This window comes from Cricetulus griseus, chromosome 8 (assembly GCF_003668045.3).
Source record: "Cricetulus griseus strain 17A/GY chromosome 8, alternate assembly CriGri-PICRH-1.0, whole genome shotgun sequence".
NCBI classification, from domain to species: Eukaryota; Metazoa; Chordata; class Mammalia; order Rodentia; family Cricetidae; genus Cricetulus; species Cricetulus griseus.
Window position 1 is genome coordinate 51,547,592 of NC_048601.1, and position 11,297 is coordinate 51,558,888.

Below are 11,297 nucleotides of genomic sequence, written 5' to 3' on the forward strand. Positions count from 1 at the left end.
ACCAGCTTGTGGTGGGAGCACGTGGAGAAGGTGCTTGGGGCAAGAGCAGAGGCAGGCTATACTGGGCAGAGCATGGGCAGCTCAGAAGTGGGCAAATTGTAAGCATGAGAGGAGAGGGGAAGACAGAACAATGGGGAAACTAAGGCACAACAGTTTCAAGAAGGAGCAGCCGTGCACTCCTAACTCACCAAGCAGACAGCCTGAAGGGTAAGTCAGATCAGATCTCTCCCTGCTTTATATTGTTCTAGTGACTGAATCCAAACTTATCTCCATGGCCACCAAGACCCAGTGAAATCTGCCAGCTCCTATCTTTCCCTTATTTTATACCTGCTGATACCCCTTTGTGACCCTGGTACAGAACCCTGCCTGAGGCTGTGCAATGATGTGAGCACTTGCTGAATAAAGGGATAAAATGGTGACCAAAATGAGACCGAAAAATGTTTCCAGTAGATTCAGCATCAAGAAGAAGGGCCTGGAATAGAAAGGCCTCTGGGTAGGGTTCCTATGGGAACTGACTACTTTTGTTGTTGTTGGTTTGATGGGGAAGGTACTGTGTATGTTCATCTTATTGATTGTTGAATAAAGTACTGTTTGGCCAATGAGGCAGCAAGTTAGACGGAACTAGGAGTCAAAGAGGATTCTGGGAAATGTAATAGAGAAGTGGTGATCCAGGCAGGAAGTGACATAGCAAGGAGACTCATATTTAAGCAAAGACAAACAGGAAGTGTGCCCTTTTCCCTCAGCTCTTCCTCCAGCGGTGCGATGTGATCCACTGGCAAGGCGGGACGCCAATGGAAGGCATCCAATAAGTCTTATAAAATATATAGATTTATTATAACTAAGACTGAGCTAAAAGATGAGAATCCTAGTCATTGGCCAAGCAGCATTTGTACCTAATATAAGTCTCTGTGCATTAACTGGGGCCCTAACTCAGCGGGCAGAACTCAGGCAGCTGGCGGAGACCGCTCACGTGGCAGTAGGGCTTGGGCGGCTTTTGGTGGAAAGATTTATCATAACATTGGTTTGTTTTGTTTTTTTGAGACAGGGTTTCTTTGGGTAGCCTGGATGTCTCAGAATTCACTATGTAGACTAGGCTGGCTTCAAACTCAGAGATCGCCTGTCTCTGCCTCCCTAGTGCTGGGATGCAAGGCCTGCACCACCATGTCTGACTGAAACTGACTGTTCTTGCCAGAATTCCTGAGATAGTTTTTATGATCTTGGGCAGAAAGTATCTTCATTATTTTCATAGCAAAAGCAATTATAAAGAAAAGAACTGAGTATATGTCCATGACATTTTCTAGAATTTGTTTCTTTGTTTTTGACTTTTGAGACAGAGTCTCACTATGCAACTGTAGTTGTTCTGGAACTCAGTATATAGGGGCTAGGCTAAACCTTGAACTCAGAGATCCTCCCTCCTGCCTCTGCCTCCCCATTGAAAGCCATTCTAATGGTTAGAGAGATGGCTCAGTGGGTAAAAGCACTGACTGCTCTTACAGAGAACCTGAGTTCTGTTTCCAGCATCCACACAGAGGTTTACAAGTATCTTGATTGTAAATCCAGTGTTGGAGGATCCAACAATCTCTTCTGGCTTTCAGAAGGGCACCGGGCATGTACACGGTGAATTTATATGCAGGCAAAACACTCATAAGTGAAAAATATATGAATGAATGAATGAATGAATGAATGAATGAATGAATGAATGGAGACAGTCCATAGCTGAATGTGATAGTCCATGCCTATCATCCCAGCCCTTGAGAGGCTGAGGCAGAAGGATCACTGTGATTGAGAGAAGCCTGGGTTACATAGTAAGACCGTGTTTCAAAAAGTAACATAAAAATATAAAAGTAAGATGAAATAAGCATTTTATTTATGTGCATATGTGTTTGCTTGTGTGGGTATGCATGCTCTACCCTCAGAGGCCAGAAGAGAGCGTTGGATAAGCTAGTTTTGAAGTTATAAGTGATTGTAAGCCACCATGTGGGTGCTGGGATCTGAACCAATGTCCTCTGGAAGAGCATCCAGTGCTCTTAACCACTGACACATCTCTCTAGACCCTGCCCCATTTTTTTTTACAATAATCATCTTGTGATTAATAAACAAACCTACACAAACTAAAGTTGCATAGAACTAGCCACATGTGTACACACAGGTATATACATACACCATCCACACATACATACCTAAAAAACACCCATGATTATTTTTATTATTCCTTTTATTTTCATTATTTATTTATTTATTAGCATGGGGGAGAGTTCTGGCCCACATGTGGAGGTCAGAGAATGACTTGCTGGAGTCAGTCCTCTCCTTCCACCCTGTGAGTTTAAGGGATTGAACTGAGGTCAGCAGGCTTAGTGGCAAGCACCTTTGCCCACTGAGCCCTCTCGAAACCCTCTTCGTATTATTTCATATGACTGTATACGACTCTATGATGATATTGGTATTGTTCATGGAAAAACACAACTCTCATCTCAAAGGAAATTAGAGATAGTTTATTCTGACTGACTTGACTAATGGGGAAGCAGTTTCATGAAGTTTTTAGTAGTTACAAAACAGAGAAAGGCAAATACATTGGTGGAAACAGGTGGGCTATAGCAAAATGGGGAGAACTATGCTCTAGGCCTTAGACACATCTGACAGCATTCTTAGCCCTTTGATAGGTGGAGAAACTAGCAGTCTGTTCATATATTCCAAAGGATTTGTATCTGATAGTCACAGGTGTTAGGTCTGGCACAGAGGTGGGCAAGGAATATTTATTTAGGGGATTAAAGCCAAGGCAAATTGTAATTAGACCTGGACCTGAAATAGTCCAACCTGTCCACATCATGTCAGTTCTATTCAATCCACAAGCCTTTGCAGACACAGCTTCTCTCCAGGAATTAACACACACAATATAAAAATTGCAAAACAAAACAAACCATCAAAACACCCTACCCTGGGTCTAGAGAGATGGATCAATGATTAAGAGCATTTACTGCTCTTGCAAATAAGTTCACTTCCCAGCGCCCATGCCAAGACCTACAAATGCTTGTAACTCCAGCTGCAGGTTGTTGGCCTCCTCTGGCACCCTCACACACATGTGTATACCCCCCGCACAATGAATATGATTTAAAATAATAAAAATAAATCTTTAAACAATCCTACAATTTACAAAATTAATGGATAGGCCAGATGGAGCTGCTGCAGGCACTTCTGCTCAGGGTTGGTATCTGCAAGAAACCTATGAATAAGGGAGGGGGAAGGCTGGGGAAACAGAGAGGTGGGTTCTGCAAGCCAGCACTGCCCTAGTGTCACTGGAAATCCCCTCATGCTGGTTTAGCCTCAAAGGTTTAAAAAGCAATGACACCAACTCAGAAGGAAACAGGACCCTTTGATTAAAGTTGGAGAAGAAAACAGGGCAACCTGGAGATGTCTAGGAGGAAGGAGATGGGAAGAGCAAAAGGTACAGTCTAAGTCCAGAGAGGTCCAGGCACCTATGTGTAGAATAGATGGGTGAAGGAGGGAGATAAAGAGAGGAAGAGGGAGTGAGGAAGGGAGGGAGGAACAGATGGACAGAGACAGAGCGAGAGAAAACGCCCACCACAGAGTGCCGGGTAAACATGGAAGATAAATGTGAGGCCTGCCGGGCATTGGTGGCACACACCTTTAATCCCAGCACTAGGGAGGCAGAGGCAGGCGGATCTCTGTGAGTTTGAGGCCAGCCTGGTCTCCAGAGCGAGTGCCAGGATAGGCTCCAAAGCTACACAGAGAAACCCTGTCTCAAAAAAACCAAAAAAAAAAAAAAAAAAAAAAAATGTGAGGCCTTAGCTAGAACTCAGAGCAGCAGACTGCATAAACAATAAACAACACCAGTCCTCCAGGGAGAGTCTTGCCCCCTCCTTCCCAGCATCTTCAGGTGCAGAGCTCTCAGGTCCAGTAGTGAGCCAGTGGGGTTAACTCCTAGGCTAAAGGACGAAAGGATGCCTTTGTCCATCTCCACAAGGGGCCAGTGCTAGGACCCAGATTCTCTTTTGATCAGAAATTACCTAACAGAGTAGACTAAAGAGAATTAAAGGAAGATAAAAAGGAAATCCACAAAGCAGCCATGTTTTTCCAGGAGGAAACAGCTTTTCCTTAACTCTCCTCCACAAAGCCCAGCAGCTTCTTCTCCCCTTATGCTATTTGTAATCTCAGGGAGGGACAATTGTGATGCTCCCTCTATCCTTTCTCACGGCATTTCAAATTCTAAGAAGGGTAACTGTCTCATTGTCCCTTTTCTTAAAACTAGCATGTTTTCTGGGAAAACAGGAGGTGTGGCCCAAAACTGATTTTGAGGGTGAGGGGCCATCCTCAGTGACCTCCAGGCTTGCTGATTGTCAGACCACCTAAGGACATCCAGGTTTAGCATACCTGAAGTGGTTGTGTATTAGGGCTCTGGAGGTTAGGAATAGGAGCTCGTGTTTACCACTGAATAATCCCATTATTCACTTTCAAAAGTTCGATAGGAGAGCCCTTGGGTTGGATTCTCAGGAGAAAGGTAGGACAGAGAACATGTGGGGTCAGGACTTGCTGTGAAAATATAGGTTGGATTATTCAGGTGCATTCAGGTATAGTGAAGCCAACAGGTCAGGAGGACAGGTAGGACTGAATATTTTGTAAACAGCTATGGTGGCACAGTTCTGTGATCTCAAATTGGAAGCCACCGTTGGCTAATAATACCAGGCTAGCTTTAGCTACATAGCAAGACCCTGTCTCAAACTAAAACACATAGATATGAGGAAATGAGCAGAACAATTGGGGTACCCCACCCCACACCAGGGCTGCACAGGGAAGCACCAGGGCTCATCAGAAGGCAAAGCTGGTGGAGGGATGAATGTGCCTAGAGGCCTGCTATAGGAAGGGTTAGTTAAGACAGGCTCAGCAGGTTTAGGATTGGCCAGTTTTGGTTCCTTCAGAGCTGGGCATAAACACTATAACAGTTGTCTTCCGGTATGTTCCTTAACTGTTGAAGGGACCAGCTCCCCATTTCGGCAGCCATAACAGCCCAACACATGCTTGTCTGACTTTGTCTTAGTCACTAAGGTCAGATGCCTGCCCCTTTCGGCAGCCATAACAGCCGAACACGTGCTTGTCTGACCTTCCCTTGGTCACTAGGAAGTCAGATGCCTGCCTCGTGGCAAGGAACCAATCAGAAGTTAGCTGGTGGTGCTATGCTTTATGGCTGTGGGTGTGCTTTACAGACAAGCGCACAGCAATGAAGCGCAGAGCATAGCAACCACCCTGGGAGGGCCTATGGGCCATAACAACCAGTTGACCAATCAACACAGGGCAAACCCTCCAAGCCTGGAGGCACACCAATCCTGAGCCTGTGTGTACCCCTAGACTCTCCCCTTACGCTGCCCTATAAGATCTTTATGCAGCTGCTTCAAACTGTCTTTGCTAGCCATCCTCCATGGCGGGTGGGTGAAAGACCTGAGCTAACATGGGGTTAGCTCTTTAAACAACAATAAAGCCTTGTGCAGTTTGCATCAAGCTTTCGACTCCGCATGGTGATTGGGGTGGCCACGGTCCTGGGCTGAGATCCTGGAAGCCTGAGCTTTCTGGGGGTCTTACACTGTCAAGGCAGGTGAAAGTGATTTAGAACACCTGAACTTTAAGAAGGGTGTTAGGAGCCAGGGCTGGGAAAGATCATTGGGCTAGATCATTTTGTATATGAAAGGGTCTCCTAGGCTAATCCTAGAGGGATGACCTCCCCCAAATCTGCAAGCCCCTGGGGATCAAAGCTCATCCACTCTGGTTCCTTGGGCTTCTTGGGAATGCCCCTCTTCTCTCCTGCCACCTTGGCCAACCTAACAACAGGCTCACTAGGGGGACATGTCCTAGCTACTAGGCTCTCTACCAGGCAGCATTTCATAGCCTAGTCTTTTTGCTGTTTATTTTTAGAAGACAGGGTTTCTCTGTGTAGCTTTGGCTATCCTGGAACTCACTCTGTAGACCAGGCTGTCCTTGAACTCAGATATCTGTCTGCCTCTGTCTCCCAAGTGCTGGATTTAAAGGCATGTGTCACCATGCCCTCTATCTATTCCTGTCTTCTGTGGTGGTTTTGCTGTGGTTATTGTTTTGACTTTTGGTGCTATTTTTCTATGAATATATGCTGCCACACAGAAAAAAAAAAAGAAAACAATGTAAACTCACCAAGGACTGGCAGTGAAAAACAAGCCCCCTGCATCATTCTGTGTGACAATCCTGGCCTAAAGCCCACCCAACCTCCTTTTCTCCAGTTCATTTTCTATATAAAGAGGCTTAGTGATTCATTGGTGGAGTGTCCTGCACCCACATTTTCCTGGCTATTTGTAGTCATGGCTTCTAGAAACCTTGCTGCACCAGATAGGATACCCTTGGATGGTTTCCTCAGGCACAGGGTGGAGAATCTGCACAGGCACATTGTCTTTGTGGGGAGAAACACCCTGGTAACTGCTCATATCTGTGGCTGAGGGTCCATCCATTCTTACTTGCATAGGAAAGCAGGTCTGCAAGGTTGAAGGCGTAGTAGCTGCTGTCATATGACTTTTTCTGGGGTGAGAGAAACATTGTTTCACCCTAGATATACAGGGTATCAATGGGTCAAAGAAAGGTCCAGCTTGGCCAACCAATGAGTTTATTAGAGTTACTTAGTGGAGCATGGGTGAGTCAAAGACAGCTAGAAGTACCGTGGTGGCAACTTAAAGCTGCAGTCTCCAGCCCCCAGAGTATGTTAACAGGCCTTCGTCGGTGAGGGTCTTCTGTGGGTGGTCACAGCTGCTCAGAATCAGAAGAGCCATGGTCAGATCCAACCAGGAGGAAACAGGCAGGGACACAAATGCTTCAATCCCTGGAGTCTGGCTGGGAATAAGGGGTCAAACTGGGGTCTTAGGTTTCCTATCTGCCTGATGATACTCTTGTGACCCAGAGACAGAGGTGCCTGGAGGTTAGGAAGGTGAATCAGAGCATGGCCCCAGACCTTTAGTGTCCCCATCTGAAACTAAAGCAAGGACTCTAGCTGAAACCTAAACATCCCCTCCCACTTCAGCCTTCAGTGGCATCCCCTCCACAGGGCCCTGACTCTTTATCTGTGATGTGGAACCATCACTCCCCAACTTGTGTCTTGTTCCTCCTGCTGGTGACAAGAGGTGTAATGAGATGGCTGGTGGGTGTGGAAATGCCCAGAAAGTTCTGGCCTCTATCTACCAAGATCAGGAGCAACATTTGGAATCCTTTGAAATCCCTTGCCGGAATACTAGCAGGCCTCAGGCATACACTAAATGCTCAATTATTTAGACTGAGGAATCAGAGTGTGAGGTTATCAGTGGCTCTAACGTCCTTGGGGGGATGGCTAGGCAGCACAGTTGGAGACCACAGGGAGAGGTGAGGAGCCTGGTCACCAGGAACACCTTGGCTCAGTCCCAGCTGGCTGAGGCCAGGGAGATATGTGGGACCACTTGTTTTCTAGAGAAGCCAATTTTGTTCCTCTTATTATTAATTTTTATTAAACATTTACTTATTTAAAGTGAGGGGACTTATGGGTGTCACTGTCCTCATTGTGTAGAAGTCACAGGACAACCTTCTGGAATCCATTCAGGTGGTCAGCGCCGGTGGCAGGCACCCTCGACCCCTGAGCCATCTCACAGGCCCCCGATGTCGTCCTTGATGCTTATTCAGATATTTTCAGGACGTTTGAGAGTTGAGCCAAATAGTCTCATGAGCTGGTTGAAGCCATAGAGCCACTATTGTGGAATGGTGTTTTTCCTTGCCCTCTCCCAATCCACAGATGAGAAAACAGAGGGAACACGGCCAGTGACAGTCAAGACTAGGTGCCACTAATCACTACCATTTTCCTGTCGCTCACACCCTGCATGTCTTGTTTCTTGGTGTCTGTGTGCATGTGCCTCTTGGTCCCCCTTTTCTTGACTCCTTTCCATCCTCGGTTACTCCCGGGATGTCTGACCCTCCCTTTGTTCCCTAGTCAATGTTCTCTTAGTCAACAGACAAACCAGAGCTGGGTGCAGCCACCAACCTGCGCCAGCCGCTCCTCCTTGCTCGGCCCCCTCTGGGTTTCCGGAAAGCGGGCGGGTGCCTCGGCTCTGCCGTCAGCACCCCTGGCTTCGGTCTGCGCCCCCTCCCCGCTGACCTCACCGGCGCCGCATCGCGAGCGCATATAAACCACAGCCCCTCGGAAGAGCGCGCAGTCAGAGCGGGATCTCCTATCATTGCAAACTCTACTCTGCCAGTTTGCACTTGCGGCTCAGCATCTCCGACTGCTCGACGGAGTCCCCACCTCGCAGGTAATGCCTCCGAACTTGGGACCCTAAACAGGTGGCCCCTCCACCCCGCTTCACCTGTCCCGTCGCCTTCCCGGGGCTCACTGGCCGGGGCACCCAGAGCGCTGGATGGAAGAGGTCCACCGGCAGTTCCACGCCAGGACGGTCGAACCCACCCGAGTTAGAATTAGGATTTGGGGTTCCAATGAGAGTCTTGGTTTAGCCTAGACACACGAGCATAGGGTTGTGCGAGGAGTTCGTGCGGCAAGTCAGAATCTCAGCTCCGGAGTAAGGAAGGAGGTTGGTGTTAGGACGTAGATGGAACCTTGGGAACAATTTTAGCCGCGATTGCTTTAGCTTCTCTGGCCACCGCTGCAACCCTGATGGGTACATGGGGATGGGGATATCAATCCCAAACGCAGCGCTGACTTCCCTAGCTTTGGAAGACAATAAGGGATGGCGGGGGCAGAGGGGTTTCCACCACCTCTTGGCTTGCATAGGTACCTTGGCACCCTAGTGGACCAGGAGAGTTGCCAGAAGCTCAGATGCTCCAGACAAGCGGCGGGTGACTCTGTTTTGGGGGGAGGGGGATCCCAGAGCAGCACAGTGCATTCACCTTGTTCCCATTGCCTTTGACCCTAGACGCCACGATGCCGGGCCCTTGGCTGCTGCTGTCTCTGGCTTTGATCTTCACCCTAACTGGTATCCCCGAATCCTGCGCCTTGCCAGAGGCAGCCCAGGAGGAGGGTGCTGTCCAGATGCAGCCAGAACGTCGATTCTTGCGGAAAGACCTCCAGCGGGTGCGAGGAGACCTGGGTGCAGCCTTGGGTAAATATAGGGGGCGGGGAACTGTGTGAGAGGGTTGGGGGAGCCACCTGTCATGCCCCTTCCAGACAAGTTCAGACAGTCTCATAGCCACTTCCTCAACAGGGTGGAGAGGTGGCCAGTCCTTTGGACCACAATAATTCTCAGTGCCAGAAATAATCAGAAGACAGTCTTCCAGTAGTCAAAATTTCATGTGGTCCCTATCTGTGACAATTTTAATTACCGTTTATTAAGCACTTGTATGTGTCACCCTGTCAGTAAGGGCACACTGCCATTTTGTACTGAACTGAGGTTCAGAGAGCCTGAAGTCACCCAGCAAGGAAGCAGAGAGCTGGGGCTGGAAGCTAGAGAGGCAGTGCCCTTGACCATGAGAGTGGGGGTGTCCATATAAGTCCTCAGGAACAATGGGAAAGAGGAGCTGCTGGAAATGCTAGGACAGAGTGGAAGCCTGGACTGGGTCATGGCCTGCAAGCAAGTGTTCCTGATGAAGGGACCAGGTTCTCCCACACTGGCTTTTTCTTCTCCAGACTCCTGGATCACGAAGCGCCAGCATCCAGGCAAAAGGGAGGAGGAAGAAGAAACTGAAGCTGAAGAGAGGGGAGACTTGGGAGAAGGGGGAGCCTGGAGTCCCCACAAACGACAGCACCCTGGTCGCCGTGCCAACCAGGATAAGTATTCATGGGTAGAAGCAGAGGACAGCGACTGGGTGTCACCGACCAGGTTACCACATTTTTTTCTGGAGTCCTGGTACTTAGACCAATTAGACCAAGTCAAGCGGCAGCATCCTGGCCGGAGATCTTTCCCCTGGATGGAGTCTGATGTCACCAAGAGGCAGCATCCAGGCCGGAGGTTCATAGATCCCAACTTTCAAAGAAGCTGGGAAGACAAAGAAGAGGGAGAGGGTGTCCCAATGCCGGAGAAACGCCAGCATCCTGGCAAGAGGGCGTTGGGTCAACCTTGTGGGCCCCGGGGGGCTTGTGGCCAAACAGACCTTCTCCAGCTCCTAGGTGACCTGAGCAGGGGCCAAGAGACCCTGGAGAAGCAAAGTCCACAACTGGAAGCCTGGGATAGGGAGCCTCTCTTTGAGGACTAAGCCCAGAGTTTTCGCTTTAAGTCTAGGATGACTGAAGCCCTGTATGCTTTACCCCATCTCCTTTTCCTCCCTTAGATGTTAAACCCGAGCCCTCTGTACATAGAAAGCATCCAGTCCCCTTCCCTACCCACTTCAAGGACCCCAAAGAGGAAGCAAAAGCCCTACTTGTCCCCAGCCTTCCAAGGGACCTCCTCAGAAAGGGTGGAATTGAAAAGTTTTGGTGTTGAAATCCAATTTCCATCTTCTGCCCTATGTGGAAAGACTGAGCTGGTTTAATTTCAGCACACAACAATCCCAAGACTTGGGGCCCTGAGTGAGCATGCCCTTTGGGGGGGGGTGTCACATCTTGTATATATACCCCTGTTCTTGTTAATCTCAACAACAATAAAACATATACCCAGGTTATCTATTGCTCTGCTCTTCTGTCTAGATTGTGGTTTTTATTTTGGGGCTTTGGGGATGACACCCAGCCACAAGCTCTGCCCAGAGGACTGTCCCTAATCTTAGTTATTCTGGCAAACGGTCCAGCTCTGGAGTCTTTGGCTGGGTGTGGTGGATGGAGATTAGAGGGTAGGACAGACATTGATGTCTGAGTCTACCTGGTTTGGGGAGGGGAGTACATGTTACTGTGCCTAAAATTAGGGGACTTCTGGAGTCAGTCCTGGGAGGAAGGCTAGGAGGGGACAAATAGAAGTCACCTGACACCTTATCTATGAACACCGTCCCTGAACAGGGACTTAAATGTCATGCCTCACAGTCCTAGGTGATATTACTAAGTGAAGTAATTGGCTCCTGTGCAACCTTTAACTGACTCCAACTTCTTTGTGAAGGTATATGTGAATACTTCCTTCAGCCCGAGACTGCACACACCTTGCTCCATCTAAGCTAATGTTACATGGGAGACACTTTACATTTGGCAACATTTCCCAGCCCCCTTTGTGGGTAGGGGAGTCATGTGGTCAATTCTGGCCAATGGGCTATTATGACACTTCAAATCTTGTACAAATGACTTGTGTAGGCCATTCCTCCTAACTCTTCCTACTCTGGTGGCTGGGGCTTCCCATGTAGTTTGCCAGAGGACATAGTAGAAGGATCTGAGATCC

At 48.4% G+C, this 11,297-nt stretch overlaps 1 protein-coding gene across 1 annotated transcript; it reads left to right on the top strand.

Annotated features, from left to right (window-relative positions):
* The first annotated feature begins 8,926 nt into the window (after positions 1 to 8,926).
* On the top strand, positions 8,927 to 10,194 carry Trh (thyrotropin releasing hormone). Its single transcript, XM_035449033.1, has 2 exons — positions 8,927 to 9,104; positions 9,629 to 10,194. Exons 1-2 carry the CDS (start codon positions 8,927 to 8,929, stop codon positions 10,192 to 10,194), a joined length of 744 nt encoding a protein of 247 aa, XP_035304924.1.
* The last annotated feature ends 1,103 nt before the right edge of the window (positions 10,195 to 11,297 follow it).